Below are 23,852 nucleotides of genomic sequence, written 5' to 3' on the forward strand. Positions count from 1 at the left end.
AGACCTAATTTAGAAAATGCCCATCTTTGTTTAGCATCAGACTTAGGCTAGAAAAAGGCAGCACCTCTGTAGTTTTATTAAAGACTGGTAAGAATTACTTGGATAGGGATTTGAAGGTGAATTGAGAAAGCTTGAATTTTAATACCAGCAGGGAGTAGGCTTTTAATTTGTTAAATTGGTGTATATACATGAGTTATTAATCCAAGAACCAAAAGTCTGGCTTTATTGGCTGTCCCATTGGTCCTGAGTCACTGTAGAGTGGTGACTTCTGTCCTTACTCCAGTGTCCAGATCCCTCCTGTGCAGTGAGGTTCTCATCGAGCAGATCTTAGTATGTGGTGATTACTTTCCTTGTGGCGTCACTAGTCACTAGCAAATTCTCCTCCTTCCAGTTATGATAAAAGACATAAAAACACACATACAACATGAAATGGCTATTCAAGGTGATTGGCTGGGCAAGGTGTGTTTTCTTTTTTGCAGCACTAGCTGGATTGAATCCAGTTCATTAAATATCCATGGACAAACCAGTCAATCCTGTTGACAGGCTCAACCTCATTAATCTCTTGGTGTGGACCATTACGAGTTAAGTTTAGTGAACAATTTTACATGCTTTTCCACAGAGGTAAAATGAATATAAAAATGCTTCTAAAGGCACTACAGATTACTAATTTATTCCAAAGGCTGTATAAAAGGTTAACCTCAACTGTTGCATGTAGAGATGTTTGTAAAAATCCAACCAAGAAAGAAGATTTTGTATATGTTTTTTGATAATTGCATGCCAGAGGTCATAATATTTTTATAGTCTACAACTTCTTTGAACATTTATATTTCTAGACAATTATAAAATTGCTGTATATTACTTCAGCATAATAAAAAAGGTTTTTTAAAGGGTCAAACATTTCTTTTCCAGTTGCTTGATAATGTGGAAAATAAGATGAAAGGCACCTGTGTAGAGGGCACCATACCCAAATTATTCCGTGGCAAAATGGTGGTATGTGGCAACCAGTTCTAAAAGATGATTTTTAAAAGTTTTAGAATGTGAATTTTTTGAATGTTACTACTTAAACCACTTTTACTTTCTTTATTTGCAGTCCTATATCCAATGTAAAGAAGTAGACTATCGGTCTGATAGAAGAGAAGATTATTATGATATCCAGCTAAGTATCAAAGGAAAGAAAAATAGTAAGTGTTGTATGTATCTAATGGCATGAGCTTTTGATGATTTCTATTGTGGTTTAATGTTTCATTGACACAATTAGGTGATATTTTTTTTTAATAGTCTAGACACAGAGAATGGCTTAGATCTTAAGCAAACAGCTCACTCGGTAAACACAGGCTTGTCACCTCCACCCAGCTCTAGTGTTGGCCAGCACCCCCACAGCCCTTCACAGCCACTACTTTCCTCTCCTCACAGGAAACCAGCACGTGGGCTTCTAATTTCCTAGGTTAACTTTGCATGTTTTAAGTATCTGTTTAAATAGAACCTTGTAGTAGGATGTATTTGTGTATTTTGCTGCTGTTTTTTTAGATAGTTTTGTTTTGCTGTACAGGCTGGGGTGCAATGGTGCCATCTCAGCTCACTGCAGTGTCTACCTCCCGGGTTCAAGTGATTCTCCTGCCTCAGCAGGAGAATCTCCCAGGTAGCTGAGATTACAGGCACCCGCCAGCATGTCCAGCTAATTTTTGTATTTTCAGTAGTGATAGGGTTTCACCATGTTGACCAGGCTGATCTTGGGCTCCTGGCCTCAAGTGATCCACCCACCTCAGCCTCCCAAAATTCTGGGATTACAGGTATGAGCCACTGAGTTTAGCCCCCCTACATACTTTTAAGGTTTTCTCCTCTCTGGTTTTCAGCTGTTTGATCCTGGCTGCCTGAGGTCACCCCCAGCCTCCAGATGTCCCAGTCTCCTTTCTCTGGGTTTTGTGCTGCGGTTTCTGTTGCTCTGTCTTGACCTTCACTATTTGCCTGCGGCGTCTAGTTTTCTGTGAATTCCATCCATGGTGTTGTTTCATTTTGAAACTTTTTTTTTTTTTTCATTTTTAAAGGTTTGCCTTGGATTTTTCTAAATAAACATCTTTATGTTTTCTTTTTTTCTGTGTATTTATCAATTAATTATATTTATTTGGAGACAAGATCTTGCTGCATTAAGCCAGGCTAGTCTCGGAGCTCCCTTGCTCAAGTTACCTGCCCGCCTCGGACTCCCAAAGTGCTGGGACCATATCCTGCCCTATGCCTCTTCTTAGTATGCTCTTGCTTTCTTCAGCTTAGGGAATATAGTTAATAATGCTCTTGGTTACCAATTTTGTCATCTGCGAGATTTCTGTGTCTGTTTCTATTGAAAGATTGTTCTCTTCATCTTGGGTGGGGGTTCCAGCTTCTTTTCCTTTCTTTTTCTTCTTCTTTTTTTTTGGAGGTGTAGTCTTGCTCTGTCGCCCAGGTTGGAGTGCAGTGGCATAATCTTGCCTCACTACGGCTTCTTTGTCTCCTGGGTTCAAGCAGTTCTCTTACCTCAGCCTCCTGAGTAGCTGGGATTACAGGTGCCCACCAGTACAGCTAATTTTGCATTTTTAGTAGAGATGGGGTTTCATCGTGTCGGTCAGGCTGGTCTCAAACTCCTGACTTCAGGCGATTTGGCCACCTTGGCCTCCCAGAGTGCTTGATCACAGGTGTGAGCCCCTGCACCTAGCCGCATGCTTGGTAATCACTTTGTTGAAAAGAAGGCATGGTGGTTTGTATCGTGCTAGGTGTTATCAGTAGGATATTTCTAACCTTTGCTCTTGTGCATAGATAAGTGATTTGGAAATCATTTGCTTCTTTTGAGGCTTGTTTTTAAGCCTTGCTAGATGGGAGAACAGGTTTTACTTGAGTGATAACCTGTCCCCACATCCTTTGAGTTGTTAGTTGAATCTCCCAGGCATTCAGAGGTTTTCCCACCGTGACTGGTGGGAACATAGACTTCCCAGTCTGTCATGAGCTCTGAAGGTTGTTTCCCGCAATCCTGATCCTCTTGCTGGTTCTTTGCTTCGCCCCAGGTAATTTCCTCGAGTTCACTGATCAGTTCTCACTGACAGCCTAAGGAGAAACTGTGCATCTCAAGATGTGCAGTTGTTTGGGCAGCGTTCTGCTTCAGGCTGCTCTGCCCACAGGTTCTGGCTCCCTTGAGCTCCTCTGATTCTCACTTCCGTGCTCTGTCTGGGTTTGCCTTCCCTGGGCTGCAGCCTGTAAACTGTCAGCAGAGCTGGGCCCATTGCGGAGCTCTCCTTTGTCTCTTTTGGGGATCTCTGTCCTGCACTGCATGCTGTCCGGAGCATGACCGCAGCAGTTTTCAGTGTTGAGCAGTTGCGTTTTTCCTTCATGAGTGGACCAGGAGGAGCTCTCCGTACACTCTGGATGCACGTTCCATGTTGGATTGAGAGCTTGTCCCTTAGCCTGTGGCTCGTCCTTTCACTCTTAATATTACCATTCTTTATTTTAGGGAATTGCAGTGTGTCAGTGTTTGCTTTTTGTATCTGATGAAAATCTGTTACCTGTTACTGTTTTGCCTTTTCCATTTATCTACAATCCACCTGGAATAAGCAGAGGGTGGGGTGGGGAGATGTCAGGACTGACTTCCACTCCACCCCGTGTTGATCTCTGAGGAAGTCGAGGTTTACCATTGTTGTTCTGCCACATCAACCAGCCATTCACATTTGGGCCTCTTGGGTTTTGAGACCAAGGGGTTGTCCACACTGCCCATTCCAAGCTGTCTTCATAATCGTAGCTTTACAGTATGTACTTTGGTGAAATAACAGTTGTTAAAACCTTAACTCATACCTCCATATTGTTATTTTAATGTCCTTAAGAAAGATACTACCAGCCTTTGACCAATGAGCAAAGATGCTTAACGGCACATTTACTTAAGTTTTGGCTACAAGGGGAGAGTTACTGTTCTTAATTAGCATTGTTTATGTTCTCTCCTATTCCTAAATATACCAATTTAAATAACTTATACCTGGATTGGCTGTATTATAATTGAAGCTTTAGCAGTGGACTTTTCTCTCTCTCTTTAAAGTATTTGAATCATTTGTGGATTATGTGGCAGTAGAACAGCTCGATGGGGACAATAAGTATGACGCTGGGGAACATGGCTTACAGGTAAGTTGGGTGTTTTGTGCTAGTGTCCTGTTGTAGCTTTCTTCTTTATTTTGAATTATTTTAATTGCTAAATAAAAATTTGTGCCTTTCCATGTGTTTCTTGTATTTCGAATATAAAAGGATTTTGTTTCTTGGATAGTTGAATGGGGAGTGAGAGGAGGATGTTAGGAAACGGGAGTGCAGCTGGTTTATCCCATAGAAGCACATCCAGCAGGCCGGAGGTTCTCATCGGGTTTTAGGAAGTCTTCTCCTTCCCCCGTTCAGTTCCTCACCTTACTGGTGTCACTGCTCCAGTTTTCCCTCAGCTTCTCCTGGTTACAAGAGGCATTTTTTAGTGAGTTGGACTCTGTTTAGGTTGTTTTGCCTTATTTTAATGAATTTTTTATTATTTTAATGTATTTTTAATGAATTTAGTTTTCTGAGGATCACGACTTTAGAATGAAGAATGTGTTCTCTAGGGTTTTGGCCCCCTAGAGAGTCTGGGCATCTGACAGAGCAGTGAACATGGTGGGTGATCTAGTGGCTAGCCCCTGCTTGGATAGAGGGCAAGAGACTGTCCCTGGCTGCTGGTCTGTTGGCTCTACAGTGTCCTTATGGATCCAGTGATCCAGCGTCTGTTTTGTAATCTCATAATGTTGACTCATTGGCTCAACTAATTTATAATTAAAAATTTAAGCTGACTTGTGCTTACAAAGCCTGGAATTTATAGTTTGTGGTGCCCGTGTACCTGTTTTGCAGTCAGCTGCAAATGTGCTCTTCCGCTAGGTCAGTTCGGTTGGACTGAGGAACTGAGGTGTAGATCAGAAAGTTGCTTTCTCATGAGAACGTTGGCAGCTTGGTGTGCTTAAGAAATATTCTGGTCTCCTCACAAGAATTATTCTTCTCTATTCTGGATGTTTTAGGGTCTGGTTGAGCAGTATGTATTTGAGTCAAAGCCTCAGTGGACAGTGGTGGGGACAGAATTCTTTTATATTTCGAGTTGTGTTAAAAACAGACCCTTTTCCACTGTGGAGCAGGCTCCTGAGGTCTGTTTTTGTCCTTCCTGAGATAACTCTGTCTTATAAACATGGTCATGTACACCACAGAGCCTTAGCCTATGGGTGTGCCTTGTCATGGCCCCCTTCCTCCAGGTCTCTTGATGGCCGCTGGGCAGGAGGGTTTCCAGCAAGAGGGAAGATCTTGCATTGGAAATAGAGATGTGAGTTGATGTAGTGAGGCACCCTGACTGCCTGGCCGTGGTGGAGATAGGCAAAGCCTGATTTTAGTGAGGAACAAAGAGCTGGCCAAGTTGGAGCAGAGATAAGAGTTGTGCGAGAGCTGTAGCGTCCTGGGTCCCCAGAGAATGCTTGTTGAGAAGTTGGGGTGTCCTCTCCCACAGAGGCGGCAGTCGGCTGGGGAAGGGGCTTGCTGACACCGGATTAGAACGTTGTCTTAGAAGTAGGATTGAACCATAAGCAGTAAGGGCGTGCTCTGTGACATATGGATTTTAGGCAGACATCAAAGAGCCCAAGGAAAGGAAGCTGTTCGCTTATAATCCTGCCAACCCATCACTTTGTTCCTTGCTACTTGTTCTGTTTGGGTGTTTTCATGCGCATACCTAATCTTGCGTAATTGTAAGCAGAGTTTTCTGCTTTTCCATTTAACAATTTTTTTGTGGATCTCCATAATTTGCATTGTTTAATGACTGTAATAATACAGCAGCAAACGAGTGTCTAAATTTCCTTAACTGCTTCTTCCCCTATTGCTGGGCATCAAGTTAGAATATAATTCAAGGTAAAAGAATCTGTCACAGACATGCTGATGCATTTTAAATAACAGAGAGACCCATCAGTAGACCTAAAGAAAACATTTAAAGATGCCCTAAATGGATACCTAAACTTCCCTGCCTCTGTCCCCCAGAATCCCCAGACATGTTCCAATCTTGATGAACTGCTGTTGCTTTCATTGATTGCTTCAAGGAGTAAGTAGAAAGAAGCTAACTGAATTTGCATTTATTTTTCAATGTGTTCAGGAAGCAGAGAAAGGTGTGAAATTCCTAACATTGCCACCAGTGTTACATCTACAACTGATGAGATTTATGTATGACCCTCAGACGGACCAAAATATCAAGATCAATGATAGGTAAACTACAGTGGGATGTAAAGTTAAGATGTCATCATCATGCTGACCTAGGGAGTTATTCTCAGTGCTTTCCTCAGTCTTTATAATTTCAGTCCCACATCTGATTTATTTAGATTTCCCTTCTACCTCTGTGTCCCAAGAGGAGCTATGTTAAAGGAATGTTTTTATGTAAAGTTTCAGAGGCCACCTCAGCCGAGTTAATTTTCCCTCAAGGATGCTTTGCCCAGTCCCAGCCCCGCTTTCTGCTGTGGCTGTTTTAAGTCCACAAGGATGGAGTTGTTCTGCTTCACAGATCTTGCATTCACAGGATTTCTAATTTAATTTTGACTGGATTGTAAATGTTATTTCAGAGGAGCCTTTATTTTATTTTATTTTATTTTTTGTGACTGAGTCTTGCTCTTTTGTCCCGGCTGGAGGGCAGTGGCACAATCTTGGCTCACTGCAGCTTGGGGCCTCCCAGGTTCAAGCAGTTCTCCTGCCTCAGTCTCTGGAGTAACTGGGACTAGAGGTGTACACCACCACGCCCAGCTAATTTTTTTGTATTTTTAGTAGAGATGGGTTTTCACCATGTTGGCCAGGATGGTCTCGATCTCCTGACCTTGTGATCCACCCGCCTTGGCCTCCCAAAGTGCTGGGATTACAGGCGTGAGCCACCATGCCCAGCCCAGAGGAGACTTTTAGTATATTTGTTTAAATAGGATTTTTCAGTATTTCATTATCTCTCTGTTAGTGTCAAATTAGTATATTTGAGTTTTCAAGAATGCTAAAGCAGGTGTTTGTATGCCAGTTATAAGTAGTTTTTGTTATTGTTGTTGTTGTTGTTTTGTTTGTTTGTTTGTTTGTTTTTTGAGACAGAGTTTCGCTCTTGTTACCCAGGCTGGAGTGCAATGGCGCGATCTCGGCTCACCGCAACCTCTGCCTCCTGGGTTCAGGCAATTCTCCTGCCTCAGCCTCCTGAGTAGCTGGGATTACAGGCACGCGCCACCATGCCCAGCTAATTTTTTGTAGTTTTAGTAGAGACGGGGTTTCACCATGTTGACCAGGATGGTCTTGATCTCTTGACCTTGTGATCCACCCGCCTCGGCCTCCCAAAGTGCTGGGATTACAGGCTTGAGCCACCACGCCCGGCCTTGTTTTGTTTGTTTTACTGTGTTTTTGAGACGGAGTCTTGCTCTGTCGCCCAAGCTGGAGTGCAGTGGGATGATCATGGCTCACTGCAGCCTTGAACTCCTGGACTCAAGGGATTCTCCTGCCTTAGCCTTCCAGGTAGCTAGGATTACAAGCGTGCACCAGTACACCTGGTTAGTTTTTGTATTTTTAGTAGTGACAGGCTGGTCTCAAGTGATGTGCTGACATCACAGGCATGAACTACCCCACCCGGCCACAAGTCGTTTTTAAGATTGTCAAAATACCAGATGCAGGAGTGACAACAATGCGCACTGGCTTATCTGATTTAAAATACGGTATTTTTGCCCTGATTAGTTTGAGCACCAGCTTTGTATGGAATAGAGGTTGGTCTTTGAGCCTTCAGGTTTGAGGGAGATTGTAATCAAATCATGGTACTTGCCACCAGCCAAGCTTTTGATCACCCAATCACAGTCATTACAGTGGTGTATATGCCAGAAACTGTCTCAGCCAGAATTCAGAATTGGCAGCCTTCAGACCAGTTCCAACCTGTTGGTGTTTCTTTGGGTCCTCACTTTGTTTTTGTTTTTATTGGAGCCAGTGGCAAACCTTTTTTAAATTGTGAGACTTCATGTAAGTGTTCAGATTTTGGCATCATTTAGGAATCAGAAGATTTGGCAACTTGAGGCCACCATTCCTGGAGGCTGCAGGGACTGTGAGCATGCTGTGCTTGGGACCAGCCCCCGCCCATCTAACTTGCCTTCCTGCCTCAGTTAATTTTGCAACCCTGATGGTGAAATTTGGTCAAGTAAATCAAATTTTATACAGCCAATTAAAACTAAGTTAATTTCAGGACGTCTGTAAAGTACTAAAAGTCAGTCAGTATTCAGAGTGCGAAATATTTTTACATGTCTTTCTGAATTTGATTTTTCATGTATCTCAGTTTGCAGATACCTTTAGTAGTCTTAACTTCTCAACCTTCAGAATCATTTTTTGATATGTTTGGAATTGCCCTCACCCTTAAGTATTCATAGTTTGTATTTATTATGTTGCCTAGGAATAATTATTTCTGTCAAGTAGGGATTATGTCATGTAGTTATAGGCCTTGCCAAGGCAATTCATGCTTATCCCGTTAAAGATGAGCTGATACATTAAATGGCCTTACTTATTGTAAAGTGTGATATTTTATGTGTAAATTAATGCTGAATTTAAAAAAAAAAATTGTTTTCTAATAGGTTTGAATTCCCAGAGCAGTTACCACTTGATGAATTTTTGCAAAAAACAGATCCCAAGGACCCTGCAAATTATATTCTTCATGCAGTCCTGGTTCATAGTGGAGATAATCATGGTGGACATTATGTGGTTTATCTGAACCCCAAAGGGGACGGCAAAGTAAGTGCTGGGACCCAGGGCTGAATGTGAGATCATTAGAAAGTTACCACTGAAGCTCTGCTTCAGCCTGTTCTGGTTCCTACTCGGGACCTTGTCAGGGACCCCTGATTGATCTGTGTATTCTCTGGCTGCTAAGTGCTGTTTTCCTGTCCATTTAATTGCTCAGGTTTGAAGGTAAATGCTAAATCAGCATTTGTGTTTCTTTTTGTTAGTAACCAATGTTGAGCCCTACAGAATCCCCTACATCTCATATGAGACATGTATATTTTGCTTCTGAATGCTCGTGGGGCGATTATCCATGACACCGGCGGAGTCTAGGAGGCCAGCTGATTGCATGTTCCTCTGCATGCCACCTGGTGTTCCCTTGTTTCTTCTTGTGGCAATCCCTCATGCAGGCTTCACCACCACCCTTGGGAGTATAGAGGGCGCCATACCATTTGGCAGATGAGAGTCTCTGAATCTACCTCCAAGACCATAGGGTCAGCAGCCAGCTCCTGCCAAGGGGATTTGATGGAGGGACCCTGCAGCATGAGAGAGCACTGAAGAGTGCCTGTAACAGCAGCATTTGTCACTATTTAATATGGCTCCATCCACAACACTGATGGGAAGATAACTGTTAGGGACATACCACGTAAACTTCACTTTGGCCCTTAACTTGATTCCATAAATGCCATGGGATAGGACAAAACGACCCATTTAATTTTATAACTAAAAGATAAAATTTGAACTCTCTGGTGTGCTCAGTATGGCCTTTTTAATTCTATAAAGAGTTGGTAGTGTCAGTAGATTGAATCTAAGTGGAAAATGGACTACTTGAGTAAATTACAGAATTTGCCATTGGGTGAAAGTAGTAGTGCCCACAGAATGTTGAATGGGAAAGAGGAAGGTCCTAATGAATTTTATGAGCTGATGCCTGAGGCTGCCTGCTTAGCACACCATCAGGTTGTGTGCATGTGTATGTATACACAAGTATATTTTTTCAACTAGGGGCATACCTAGAAGTTGAAACGTTTTAGAGCATCGCTGCCTTTTGGTGCTGGGTGCTTCTGCTAATGTGTGTTGCTTTCCTTGCAGTGGTGTAAATTTGATGACGACGTGGTGTCAAGGTGTACTAAAGAGGAAGCAATAGAGCACAATTATGGGGGTCATGATGACGACCTGTCTGTCCGACACTGCACTAATGCTTACATGTTAGTCTATATCAGGGAATCAAAACTGAGTGAGTAGCGTTCACCTTTGTTCTGTTTTTACTGTGGTGAACTTGGACAATTGTACCAGGAATCCCCAACATCCTTTTCTGTCCAAACACATTTTCTGCGTATTCCACTGTATTCCCAACAATCCAGAAACAAGCGGGATTGGGTTTGCACGTTTTGATGCAGACTCATGGTACCAAGTAATTTCACTTTAATAAATGATTTTATTAATGACCTGGAATCAAGAGCTTCTAAGGAGGAGAGAGTCTATCTGCAGAGATCAAAGAAGATGCCTTTGTCCTGCAGGTGAAGTTTTACAGGCGGTCACCGACCATGATATTCCTCAGCAGTTGGTGGAGCGGTTGCAAGAAGAGAAAAGGATCGAGGCTCAGAAGCGGAAGGAGCGGCAGGAAGCCCATCTCTATATGCAAGTGCAGGTCAGACCCCACTCCTCTGGGACCCTTGGGTCGCCGCACAGCAGGGCAACTGCCCAGAGAGAAGCCGCTCCACTTGTCGCCTGAGGTTGATCTCAGTGCCAGAGTAGTTCCTGATGCACAAACTGGAACTGTTGTGCCCTGAGCTGCTCTGGGCAGCTGCCTGAGTATTTGTAACACCTGGCCCTATTGGTGGCGAGCGGGGCCTGTTCAGGAGTAAAGACTTGGGGGGCAGAAGTCAGGCCATCAGAGTAGTGATCAAGTGTGCATGTGAGGGTGTGTGTTGCTTCAAAAAGTATGGATGGTGTTGGAGAATGGGAGGGGGTCATCTCACAGTTGGCTGTCCAGCTAGGTCTAGTTTATAGGTGAGTTATTGCAGTGAAACACAGCCTCCTTTTTTTCTTCTTTCGCCTTCCTTCTTCCTCCCCCCTCCTGAGATAGAGTTTCATAGTTTCGCTCTTGTTGCCCAGGCTGGAGTGCAATGGCCCAGTCTCGGCTCAGTGCAACCTCCGCCTCCTGTATTCGAGCAATTCTCCTGCCTCAGCTTCTGGAGTAGCTGGGATTACGGGCATGCACCACCATACACAGCCGGGCACTTATATATTTTTAGCAGAGATGAGGTTTCTTCATGTTGGTCAGGCTGGTCTCCAACTCCCGACCTCAGGTGATCTGCCCACCTTTGTCTCCTAAAGTGCTGGGATTACCGGCATGAGCCACCATGCCTGGCCCACAGCTTTTTTTTTTTTTTTTTTTTTTTTTTTTTTTTTTTTTTTTTTTTTTTTTTTTTTTTTAAAACAAATACCTGATTTAGGTTTTGGTCATTTTATGCTATTTTTCTTCATTGGTTTTCTGAAGAAATTTCTTTGGAACAATTAATGGGTTTTTAGCATTTTAGATTTTAGTGTTTAAGTTTGTTGTGTGTGAACTCATTTTTTGTCAACTGTAAAGTCTTCTCTGTTTCATACATATTTTCAGATAGTCGCAGAGGACCAGTTTTGTGGCCACCAAGGAAATGACATGTACGATGAAGAAAAAGTGAAATACACTGTATTCAAAGTATTGAAGAACTCCTCGCTTGCCGAGTTTGTTCAGAACCTCTCTCAGACCATGGTGCGTGCCAGTCCTGTTGACATTTCCCACCCTGGCTCCCGAGTTCCACCTTATTTCTGTGTCACTAGAAAAGACAAGCTGCCCTTAGGGGTAGGTGCTGTATCCAGCCACTGGCTAACAGTGAGAAGTGTGACCCAGCAACATTTCCTGCCTGAGAAAGGAGTACAAGAAAACCACTGAGCTGACTCCAGCACAGGATTTCACAGACTCGTTTCCACCTCTTCCTCATCTCCCACCCTACTTCTTGCATCCCTGCCTCCTCTTTATTTGTACAAAATGGGCACTTGATCCTGAAGCATAGGTCACAGTTTGTCCAAATCAACCGGGAAAGAATTAGAATTCTTTTTGTTACAGTCAGTCTTTACGTTCGTTGACCAAATGCGTGTGGGGGATGGTGGGGGGTTTGCAATGTAGAGGACTAAAATAAGAGCTTGTTTTTGTTTTAATCTATTCTTAATATTTTATTTTCAGGGATTTCCACAAGATCAAATTCGATTGTGGCCCATGCAAGCAAGGAGTAATGGAACAAAACGACCAGCAATGTTAGATAATGAAGCTGACGGCAATAAAACAGTAAATATTGTTAATAGGGTATCTGGTTTGGAACTGTGCAGAAGGCATTAGTCCTCTGCAGTTAGTGCAGCTTGTTTCCCTTTTGGTCCACTTAACTAGAATTGGACGTTTTCTTCAGTACTTGACTGTAGTTTTTCGCTCTGTCACCTAAGTCATTAGACTCTTCTAAAATCAGCGTCTCTTTTGGAAATAGATGATTGAGCTCAGTGATAATGAAAACCCTTGGACAATATTCCTGGAAACAGTCGATCCCGAGCTGGCTGCTAGTGGAGCGACCTTACCCAAGTTTGATAAAGATCGTAAGTGCCCACGAGACGCCTGCCTGCACTTAGAGCAGTAGCGTTGGATCCTGGATTGTTGTTCTAAACACACAGGGTTAAGTCTTCTTCCCTTGCAGAAAGATCTGTTGATCTGTTCTACAGATACTCACTAGACTTCGCGATGAAGTCAAATACGAGTGACTTGGCTGCGAGTTTCCTGTGAGGCCTGGAGACAGTAGCAGCCGCGTGGGGCCGTCCCATTCTGTCTTCGGTCTCAGCCGCTGTGCTGTGCTAATCGCATTGGTCAGATCATCAAGAGCAGGGTTGCAAAACTGTTGTCTGTTGGGGGCCAAATAGGCAGTATCTCAGGCGTTTCAGGCCATTCGGTCTGTACTAAGGTGGCCACAAAGAATATGTAAATGAATGGGCTGTCTGTCTTCCATTACAGCTTTATCAACAAACAGGTGGGTCAGAATTTGCTGACCCTTGCTATAAAATGACAGATGTTTATTGCTGTGAGTGGTTACTTCTGGCAAAGACACAAGACCATGAGCAGTCTTCCCGTGGCAACACTATTCCAGCCAGTCAGTGCCAGGTCTCAGACCTAGGAATTCTAAGTTTGCTGCACTCGGTACTATCCTGACTGCCTAAATGTAGTGGGTTTCCATGGGTTTGATGTTTGGAAACTCACTGTGGTTATAGCCTCAGCTTTGTGAATAAGCCTCATCTGATATAACTTTTAGGTACCTTAAGCTGTCATTTCATTTGTCACTGGGCTACTCAGCTTACTGGTTTTCTTTTCTTTCTTTCTTTCTTTTTTTTTTTTAAAGCATTGTACTGAGTGTTTGGATCTTGTTTGTTAATCTTGTAGATGATGTAATGTTATTTTTGAAGATGTATGATCCCAAAACACGGAGTTTGAATTACTGTGGGCATATCTACACACCAATATCCTGTAAAATACGTAAGTCCTTCATGCACTTAGCTCCTGAGTTGACTTCGCTTTGTACATTACAGCTATATATTTGAAATATCTTCTTTCTCCTAGGTGACTTGCTCCCAGTTATGTGTGACAGAGCAGGATTTATTCAAGATACTAGCCTTATCCTCTATGAGGTTTGGATGGTTTATTTTTCCATAATCAGTATATTCTTAGTTGTTTCTGGAGGGTTTGGTTTGTTGTTTTTACCCCGAATTTGTTAACTGTGTTAGGTCTGCCAGGTAACTCAGGGCCTCAGATGATCTTGAGAATGACATTTTTAGATTTGTAATTTTGTACCTGTTTTATAATCAGTGATTATTACATATTTGTGGATTTATTTAGCTTTTTCCGTTAACATTTTAACTTACAACGTGAATAGACTTGGGTGTAAAGAAAATACTTGGGTACATGGAAGACTATCGGGCCATATTAAATGTTAGACAAACTTTGCAATATAACCATTTTATGTCTTCCACTGTAGGAAGTTAAACCGAATTTAACAGAGAGAATTCAGGATTATGATGTTTCTCTTGATAAAGCCCTTGATGAACTAATGGATGGTGACATCATAGTATTTCAGAAGTAGGTACTTTGTGAAAGATTGTATTGCTTTGTACTAATTTCAGGATTTTTTTTTTTAAGTTGTAGAACCAAGAAACACTTGTACCTAGATCCTGAACCATGTTTTGTTTTGTTTTGTTTTGTTTTGTTATGTTTTGAATGTAACTGTTGACAGGCTTTCTCTGGGTTTTGGACTTAGGTGTGGTGAACATGATCATCTCATAAAGCTCTTCTCAATTCCTTAAAATGTCTGAAGTGCACGTTGCAGCTGTTAGCAGAGTGGGACCAATTGCTTTCCTTCCCCTAAAATTTATGAAATTGAAACTCCTTAGAATGTACCTACTTGGGTAATTCATTTCAATCTGCCTTCATGTAAACCAGCCAGTCTTTGGTCTTAGACACTCAGTGTCTGAAAGAAGCTTGATGGCACGTGAAAACCCTAATTGACTGACTGACAGTCAGAGACTGGGCTCCACCACCTGGCTGGCCTGTGGACAAGACACTGCGTCCAAATCTGCTCCTAATAGAGGTGGCAAAGGTGGTGTTACCTAAGGGGGTTTTGTTTTGTGCTGGGATGAGAGTGTCAATCCGCCAGGTTGTGCCTGGCTCCGTGGATCCCAATGCATACTTGTCTCGCTCACAGAGGGAGCTCAGGCAGACGCCTGGCCCCCTAAAAGGGCAACCTGAGTTTATCTTGCAAGAGAGCCTGTTGGTGTCACTGTTGTGTAAAAGATGATGCCATTTTTACCAGCTACCCCCTGCCATGGACTTTGATTCAGACTGCAAACTTTCTCCCCCCACCAGGGATGACCCTGAAAATGATAACAGTGAATTACCCACCGCAAAGGAATATTTCCGAGATCTCTACCACCGCGTTGATGTCATTTTCTGTGATAAAACAATCCCTAATGATCCTGGATTTGTGGTTACGTTATCAAATAGAATGAATTATTTTCAGGTATTTAATAAATGCTCCTTTCCTCTTAAGATTCCACTCCAGAAAGACCAATTTCTTTTTTAAAATGCTTATTGAAGAAGCTGTCTCATGGTTTTGGTTCAGAAGGGGTTGTGATCCCATTGCCCGAGGAAATCTCGCACTGAAGTGGATTCAGGCTGATATTGCCATGGGAGCTAGAATAATCGTCATCAGAAAATAAACAACTGTAGACCTCACCATTAACAGTGAAAAGGCTTTTCAAAGTTACCTTTATCCGATATGCTACTCCCATGGTGATATATTAAGGAATATAGTTTATTCCTGTTGAATAAATTTCTAGGGAATTTAAATTCAGGCTGCTCATAGCACATTTTAAGTAATTAATCACGGAGTTTATGAGCAAGTTTCCATTTTTTCCCCAAAATGTGAACCTTCCTTTTCTGTGTCCCAGGTTGCAAAGACAGTTGCACAGAGGCTCAACACAGATCCAATGTTGCTTCAGTTTTTCAAGTCTCAAGGGTAAGTCACATGCACAGACACTTGTTTGGTCTTTACTGCATGCTTTCCACAGTTCATTGAAACATCGTGGAACTAATTTTAATAATTAGCTCGCCATTTCACCTGACATGCCATTTCTTGCTTAGTTTCAGAATTGTCACCACTCACAGCTTGACCACATATTTACTCTGTTATGTTTAAATAATTGACAGCCTCATCCAAAGCCAGACTGACTTTAGATACATCCACAGTGCATCTCCCATGTGTCCAGCTGGTCAGTCTTGCCAGGCTGCTGTGTGTTTTGTCACTATTGTAGGGAGTGTTCAAGTGTGACAGCGAGTGGGACTTAGTTCTCGGGAAATAGGAGTATTAAGTTCAACCCCATGCTAGGTCCAAATTTGAAGTCCAGGTGTAAGGCCAGGGGTTTGCTTTTATGCTCACTCACAGATATGTGTTTTTAGGCAAATAAACAAGTCATTTATTTATATGCTGTTTTCTTGTGTAGTTATAGGGATGGCCCAGGTAATCCTCTTAGACATAATTATGAAGGTACTTTAAGAGATCTTCTACAATTCTTCAAGCCTAGACAACCTAAGAAACTTTACTATCAGCAGGTATGAGTCCAAATTAATGTAACTATGGGTAATAAAGAGAAGACTTGGGTTTTTGGTGACGGTATCTGACATGAATCTTTCTTTTCTTAATAGCTTAAGATGAAAATCACAGACTTTGAGAACAGGCGAAGTTTTAAATGTATATGGTTAAACAGCCAGTTTAGGGAAGAGGTGAGTTTTTTTGAATAGTACGAATTTTCATTTTTATTGGAACTTGCTTATTGTTTCTATCTATCCCCAGACGTTGAAAAACTAAGACAACCGAAGAAAACTCTAAACAATAGCACATGCTGGGGGCTGGGGGTGACCTGGGCCAGAGTCTCTATTGCTTCCTGATAAGACCTCCTGAGGCCTTTGGAGTGCATCACATGTTGAGCTAAGGAACTGGTTCAGCAGCCAGCCCTTCCCTCCCAGGTCCCACTGTGATGTTTATACATTGCCACTTGGCCTAGGGGGAGGATCCTTCTCTGACTCTTCCTGCCTCAACCTGGTCTCAGTGAGTCCAGCTGGCCTGTGAATGGAGCAGGCATTGTCTCTGCTGTGCGCTTACTCTCCAGACTGCCAGTACAGGCGGCTCCAGTGTCCCATGCTTGCTCCAAACAGAGAAGACACACTCAGCCACATTTTAGGTGTTTTTTTTTTTGTTGTTTGTTTTGTTGTTGTGGTTTTTTTTGTTTTTTTTTTTGGAGGCAGGGTCTTGCTCTTGTCATTCAGGCTGGAGTGCACTGGCACTGTCACAGTCCACGACAGCTTAGACCTCCTGGGCTCACGTGATCCTCCTGCCTCAGCCTCCCAAGTAGCTGGGATTACAGTTGTATGCCACCACGCTTGGCTTCTTTTTTTTTATATGTGTATGTATATATGTAAATTTTTTTCTTTCCTTTTTTTTTTTTTTTTTTTNTGAGACAGGGCCTTGATATATTGCCCAGACTGATCTTGAGCTCCTGGGCTCAAGCATCCTTTTGCCTCAGCCTCCCAACATGTTGGCATTACAGGCATTAGGTGACTCTTCAGAAAAGTCTGTGTACCTATTTGGATGCCAGATCTCTCACCCTTTCTAGCTCTACCAGCATTGAGGGAAAATTTGAGACATAAATAGTCTCACCTTTGTAGAATTGAGCTCCTTGAAAGCCCAAAGTCAGCCTCTGGTCTTGTATCTGGACCGGCATTCTTTTCTCATTGTGCTGAGAATTGGAGAGGCTCTTGGGTGACCCTTCTGGGGATCATTTCCTGAGAAAGTGTTCTCTGTAAATGACAAGTTTTTGCATGAAGGGCCACCTTTATTAACCTCTTGTCAGTATTTGGTTGGTTCTAGATTAGGGCCAGTATTTTCCCTGTGAGTGAATTCACAGATGAGGGAGTTGGGGTGGGAATGAGAACACAAATATGGCGGCCAGCTGGGGACAGTTGAGAACAGTGATGCAACTTTCTCCTCTCCTCCTTTGTGGTAGAAGGCCTTTTTGGCTCTCTTGAAAGCACTTATTTTATCTTTTCATCGCTTAGGAAATAACACTATATCCAGACAAGCATGGGTGTGTCCGGGACCTGTTAGAAGAATGTAAAAAGGCCGTGGAGCTTGGGGAGAAAGCATCAGGGAAACTTAGGCAAGTATTTTTTGAGCCCAAATGTGAACGGTTAGCAGGGATAGCAGTCATGCCGACCTCTTCAGTTGCGTTGGTGAAAGTTGCCCAGCCAGGATCCATGTGCATCATTGCCAGACTCAGTGGGGTGCGCCCCAAGATGCAAAGACTGTTACACAGAATCTCAACACAGATCATTGTTGTTCCAGTTGTTCAAGTCTCAAGGGTAACCATCAAGCTGGTGTGGTGCAGGGTTTATGCGTGTTTTACACTTAAGCCATGTTTCTCATCCTTCCCCTTGTATCTTCTGATAACAGTAGCTGTAGTGAAAAGGTGACATTCCTGTAGAAAAGTCAAACAGAGGGAGGATATTATTCCATTTGAATGATGAATTGAAACTGGAAAGGGTGACTTTTTTTTTTTAAAGATGGGGTTTCACCATATTGGTCAGGCTGGTCTTGAACTCCTGACCTCAGGTGATCCGCCCACCTCAGCCTCCCAAAGTGCTGGGATTATAGGCGTGAGCCACTGCGCCTGGCAAGGGTGACTCTTGATTTTGTTTTTGACAGATCAGGTCACTTCTGATCCCTCTAGCCAGCATTCGGGCTGTAGAAAGAAGTTCCTGAATTGGTTGTTTATGTCAGAGAGGTGATTGTTTATCAGAGAGATGGGCATGATTCTTTACTTTGCCCTGCAGTCGCTTGGTGGACAAATGGCCTTGGGGGCCATTTGGTTCCCAAATTGTTTTTTTTACTTCTAATTAAACAATTATTAAACAGTGAGACCTTCATCTGTAATCTAATAAGACTAAATGAGGAAAACGTCTCAATCCGCCAACTCTGGATTCCTTGTGGGAAAGGTTTACACAATTTTCAGAGGCCCAGTCTGTACATCTTTGTGCTCAAATGTGGCCACTTCCACTGTGTCCCGCTGGGCCCTTTAATCTTGTGCTTCAAGGGGACCTCCTCTGCTTGCTTGGCCCCCAATCCCTATTTCTGATATTTTAGATCCTCTTTGGGGGAGAAAAAAAGGCCAGGTGCGGTGGCTCACACCTGTAGTCCCAGCACTTTGGGAGGCCGAGGCGGGCGGATCACAAGGTCAGGAGTTTTAGACCAGCCTGGCCAACATGGTGAAACCCCATCTCTACTAAAAATACAAAAATTAGCTGGGAGTGGTGACAGGTGCCTGTAGTCCCAGCTTCTGGGGAGGCTGAGATGGGAGAATCGCTCGAAACCTGGGAGTTAGAGGTTGCAGTGAGCCAAGACCACGCCATTGCACTCCAGCCTCTGTGACAGAGAGTAAGACTCTGTCTCGGGGGAAAGAAAAAAGAATAAGCATCTTGTAACCTTCTTTCTAGAAAACTGTCTGTGTTAATCATTTTATGTTTAAGTGAATATGCTTCACTTTGCCCCATTTTTTTCCCTCTGTTCAGGCTGCTAGAAATTGTAAGCTACAAAATCATTGGTGTCCATCAAGAAGATGAACTATTAGAATGTTTATCTCCTGCAACGAGCCGGACGTTTCGAATAGAGGTGACTGTCCCCAACACTGAGTCCCGTCTGCTGCATACTTAAATGTCACAGTAAATTGTACAAGTAGCTGAGTCTGTGTTTATGTTCTGGTAATTGAGGTGTATGATTCCAGGAGTGGACTTAGAGCGTTTTTGCACAGAAATTAGTCCTAAACAGGCCGTACCCTCTGGGTTGGAGTAGCGTGAGAATTTAGACGTGGACACTTTGACCATGTCACTTGCGCTTACAGAACTGTGTCTGTTATCTGTGTCCCCAGGAAATCCCTTTGGACCAGGTGGACATAGACAAAGAGAATGAGATGCTTGTCACAGTGGCACATTTCCACAAAGAGGTCTTCGGAACGTTCGGAATCCCGTTTTTGCTGAGGATACACCAGGTATGATGTTGTGGTTGGTGGAGTGGTTTGCATCAAAACCTGGAGCTTTTGAAAGGCTGCTGTTGCTGAATCCATATGCTCCTGCTGGGGCTGGGCATTGGTTTTGGCAGCTGCCACGTGACATGGCCCCAAGGATGCCAGGAGTGACCATGTGAGCATGTGTATCCTTTGCCGTTCCAGGGCGAGCATTTTCGAGAAGTGATGAAGCGGATCCAGAGCCTGCTGGACATCCAGGAGAAGGAGTTCGAGAAGGTGTGCGGCTGGGGCCTCCTGGGAGCTTTGTGGGCCGCGGGCTCAAGTCTTGCCTGGCACTGCAGCCTAGGCTTTTTTTTTGCCAGAGATGAGAGTTTTGCTGATATACAGAAATAACGGAGGAGTTTTAATTTTTTTTCTTTTAGTTTAAATTTGCAATTGTAATGATGGGCCGACACCAGTACATAAATGAAGACGAGTATGAAGTAAATTTGAAAGACTTTGAGCCACAGCCCGGTAAGGGTCCTCCCCTTGGGGGCTGGTGTGGGTTCTGAAGGCTAAGAAGCAAGTGGTCTGGTACTGGGAGGGGATCACCCCAGGGTCAAGTGCCAGCCTTTCTCTCTCCACTGGGTGACCTGTGGAGCCAGGAGCCATAGCATTTCCTGACCTGCAAGTTCTTAACAGATCCTTACACCTTTGTAATCTGTGAGTTCTTCAAGGAGAGACACTTGGATGTGTGTTCAGGGTGATCGAGACTTAGGGTTATGAGGCCAGTGGCTCTGAGGTGCAGTCAGGGTGTGGGCCTCCTTAGCTCCAGGTGGGCGTGCAGCTCAGGTCCTGGCTTCCACCCCTGAGAGGTTCCAGGGCTGCTCTGTAGCATCATTTGTTTTCTTCGTCCCCACCAGGTAACATGTCTCATCCTCGGCCTTGGCTAGGGCTCGACCACTTCAACAAAGCCCCAAAGAGGAGTCGCTACACTTACCTTGAAAAGGCCATTAAAATCCATAACTGATTTCCAAGCTGGTGTGTTCAAGGCGAGGATGGTGCGTTGTGTGGCCCCTTAACAGCCTAGAACTTTGGTGCACGTGCCCTCTAGCGGAAGTCTTCGGCAAGAGGATCGTTCCTGGTGTTAATTTTATTTTATTGAGGCTGTTCAGTTTGGCTTCTCTGTATCTATTGACTGCCCTTTTTGAGCAAAATGAAGGTGTTTTTATAAAGCTTGGATGCCAATGAGAGTTATTTTATGGTAACCACAGTGCAAGGCAACTGTCAGCACAATGGGGGAGAAGAGGTTAGTGGATTGCGGGTCCCTGGCTCAAGGTCTCTGGGCTGTCCCTAGTAGGCACGAGTGGCCCGGCTGCCTTCCTGGGGTCCCGTGCACCAGCCCTGCAGCTAGAAAGTCTTGTGTTTAGGCTCGTCTGACCTACTTCCTTCAGTTATACTTCCAGTGACCTTTTGTGCATCTGTAAAGGCAAAACAGAGAAACTCACAACCTAATAAATAGCGCTCTTCCCTTCATTGTGTGCATTGTCGGCCCTTCCTCGGGTTCTCCTCCTCCAGCTGCCTGGGGGCTTTTTAATAAACTCGTCTCACTTCGTCAGCCACTACTGTCTGCAGCCCCTTTGCAAAGTGGATGCACTGAATACAGTCCGGACAGACATTGTGGGGGTCTTTTTATTAAATTGAGAACATTGTTAAATACAATTAAGGTTTACTATGCTGCCTCGGCAGACTTAATGATCTCAACAGTTCATATGAACAGGTGAAAGAATTATAAATAGAATTTCGTTTAAGTGGAACAGACAAAAAAGCCTTTTAGCAAGAGGGCATGCTCACTAGTGGTTAGTAAGCTGTTGACTTTGTACAAAAGTTAAAAATGAAAAAAAGGAAAAATGAAATTGTATATTTAATGAATGAACATGTACAATTTGCCACTGGGAGGAGGTTCCTTTTTGTTGGGTGAGTCTGCAAGTGAATTTCACTGATGTTGATACTCATTGTGTGTAGTTTTATTTCAGTCCCAGCCCCGTTTCCTTTTATTTTGGAGCTAATGCCAGCTGCGTGTCTAGTTTTGAGTGCAGTAAAATAGAATCAGCAAATCACTCTTATTTTTCATCCTTTTCCGGTATTTTTTGGGTTGTTTCTGTGGGAGCAGTGTACACCAACTCTTCCTGTATATTGCCTTTTTGCTGGAAAATGTTGTATGTTGAATAAAATTTTCTATAAAAATTATAATTCAGTGAGTGACGTGGAAGTGGAGGAAGATTTCTACTTTCCTGGAAACGGGCCTGGGAAACCTTGGCATCTGTAACGAGGTTTCACTGAGATGTACTGATGGACATTTCTATCTAATTCCGTTTTGGGGGGACAAGGTCTTCTTTTATTCTCCCCCCCCCCCACCCCATCTAGTCACATTTGCTCTTAAAGGTTTTCCAGGAGGGAAGTGTGTACAAGTAAGGTGACTGGAGATGTGACGTGACATGTCACGAGGCCCCTCCGGGGGCAGCAGGTGCTGTCGTGGGCATGGTCCTCAAACGGTCCCCTTGGCCTTGCTGCCCAGCTCTGTGGCACAGTTTCCTGGTCTCTGGGCCAGTGTGTACTTTGGAGTGACTTCCTTTCTCAACTTCCACTGCAGTGTGTGTGCCTTCTGCTCTGAGAGCTGCCTTGTTACCGGTGTGATAGAAAGCAGGAAGGAAGGGCCCCCAGGGACCTGGCCCTTCCCTCCTTCCTCCCCAAGAAAGAGGAGTTAGAGCAGGGGGGTGGGAGCCCTTCGCTGTGGGTTTGTCTTTGAATGAACATTAAGGTGTCGTGTTTTGTTTTTGTTCTGGGCTGGGGGTTGACTGTAGTCTTAGGTAACTGAAAGTTCCTACTCTCCCTTAAGATATTAAATGACTCTTTTTCCAAAGAACGTGTTGTAATGTTTCCGCTGTGTGCCGCGTTCCCTTTTCCACTCACAGTGTCAGGAGTTTGAGTTCGTTAAACTGAACTGGGGGAGACAAATTGAAATTTTAAAGAAAAATGAACTCTGCTTCCCTGGTCTCACTGTTGTGTCCTCTCCCTCTACGGGCTGTGGATGCCGTCTGTTGACGGCTTTCTGAGTCCTCCCAGTGGAGGTGGGGGGAGCCTTGAAAACCACTGCAGTCACCTGCAGTCACAGTGGCCCTTCCGCAAGCCCTCTAACACAGGACAGCAAGCTTTGAAGCAGTCTCATTTGAAAGTGAAAAGAGCACCCAGGCACGCTGACTTACATGTGTAATCCCAGCACTTTGGGAGGCTGAGGTGGGAGGATCACCTGAGGTCGGGAGTTCAAGACCAGCCCCGTCATCATGGAGGAAACCCGTCTCTGCTAAAAATACAAAAATTAGCTGAGTGTGGTGGTGCACGCCTCTAGTCCCAGCTACTCAGGTTGAGGCAGGACAACCCAGGATGCGGAGGTCGCAGTGAGCTGAGGTTGCGCCTCTGCAGTCCAGCCTGGCAACAGAGCAAGACTGTCTTCAAATGAGAAGAGCATGTGAAGGTATGGGGTTCAGCATTTTTATCTTTAACAGCATTTTTTTGTGTGCAGGCTGTTATCTTTGCAGCATTAAGGCATCCTGACCTCCCAGCGTCCCTGCTCTCTTGTCTCGAGAACCAGCTTCTCTGAGAGCTTTGAGCCGACCCTCTTGGGGACCAGCGCATCCAGCAGGAAGAGCTGGCATTGTGAAAATAAAAGTGTGATTATATTCAACGTGTCTGTGTGTTTTGTACTGGAGGAGCAAAGCCACAAGGTGACACGATGGGATCCTACAGAGTCCTCTGCAATGTGGGTGTCCGTGACAGTGGCAAGAAGCGTATAGACACCATCACTTCCAAATGCAGTCCCTAACCCAGCTTCTGTCTCAAGAGGTGGCAAGGACATTTGGAGTTGTACATAACGTTGCTTATTTGCTGTGAGGCAAATGTTTATGGTGCCAGGGATGGAAATTGTGAGTAGCTTATACTAAAGCCTCAAGTCTGAAACCACCTTTACAGTTAGAGCAAATGCAGTCAAAGCTGTAGCACCTGAGCTGGGCGCGGTGGCTCACGCCTGTAATCCCAGCAATTTGGGAAGCTGAGATGGGTGGATCACATGAGATCAGGAGTTCATGACCAGCCTGGCTAACATGGTGAAACCCCGTCTCTACTAAAAACACGAAAATTAGCCAGTTGTGGTGGCGCATGCCTGTAGTCCCAGCTATTCAGGAGGCTGAGGCTGGAGAAACGCATAAACCCGGGAGGCAGAGGTTGCTTTGAGCCGAGATCGTGCTACTGCACTCCAGTCTGGGCAACGGAGCGAGCGACACTCCATCTCAAAAAAAGCCATAGCAGCTGAAGTTTCCTTGAATTACTAAGGTGAGGTGTTGTAAGACCGTCATCTCTCCTGTGGTTTGAGCTTAAGATCTGGTATAAGGGTTGGTAAACTTTTCGAGACAGGG

The 23,852-nt window shown here is 44.0% G+C and overlaps 1 protein-coding gene across 2 annotated transcripts in view; it reads left to right on the plus strand.

Moving 5' to 3' along the window:
• USP7 (ubiquitin specific peptidase 7) overlaps positions 1-22,306 on the plus strand; it is a 71,840-nt gene extending 49,534 nt beyond the window's left edge. The window contains exons 9-31 of one of the 2 annotated variants that reach the window (XM_017533655.2): positions 910-990; positions 1,091-1,181; positions 4,052-4,134; positions 6,146-6,255; positions 8,616-8,772; positions 9,847-9,991; positions 10,275-10,405; positions 11,378-11,512; positions 11,984-12,085; positions 12,279-12,384; positions 13,217-13,309; positions 13,394-13,461; positions 13,809-13,909; positions 14,693-14,846; positions 15,277-15,344; positions 15,829-15,937; positions 16,031-16,108; positions 17,441-17,541; positions 18,950-19,049; positions 19,306-19,425; positions 19,606-19,677; positions 19,824-19,914; positions 20,304-22,306. In XM_017533655.2, the coding sequence (XP_017389144.1) occupies positions 910-990; positions 1,091-1,181; positions 4,052-4,134; positions 6,146-6,255; positions 8,616-8,772; positions 9,847-9,991; positions 10,275-10,405; positions 11,378-11,512; positions 11,984-12,085; positions 12,279-12,384; positions 13,217-13,309; positions 13,394-13,461; positions 13,809-13,909; positions 14,693-14,846; positions 15,277-15,344; positions 15,829-15,937; positions 16,031-16,108; positions 17,441-17,541; positions 18,950-19,049; positions 19,306-19,425; positions 19,606-19,677; positions 19,824-19,914; positions 20,304-20,410 (2,403 nt within the window). In that variant the 3' untranslated portion in view covers positions 20,411-22,306. The remainder of the gene's footprint in view (positions 1-909; positions 991-1,090; positions 1,182-4,051; positions 4,135-6,145; positions 6,256-8,615; positions 8,773-9,846; positions 9,992-10,274; positions 10,406-11,377; positions 11,513-11,983; positions 12,086-12,278; positions 12,385-13,216; positions 13,310-13,393; positions 13,462-13,808; positions 13,910-14,692; positions 14,847-15,276; positions 15,345-15,828; positions 15,938-16,030; positions 16,109-17,440; positions 17,542-18,949; positions 19,050-19,305; positions 19,426-19,605; positions 19,678-19,823; positions 19,915-20,303) is intronic. The other variant, XM_017533663.2, reaches the window with a different exon arrangement.
• The last annotated feature ends 1,546 nt before the right edge of the window (positions 22,307-23,852 follow it).

This window comes from Cebus imitator, unplaced genomic scaffold (assembly GCF_001604975.1).
Source record: "Cebus imitator isolate Cc_AM_T3 unplaced genomic scaffold, Cebus_imitator-1.0 Scaffold4, whole genome shotgun sequence".
Taxonomy (NCBI): domain Eukaryota; kingdom Metazoa; phylum Chordata; class Mammalia; order Primates; family Cebidae; genus Cebus; species Cebus imitator.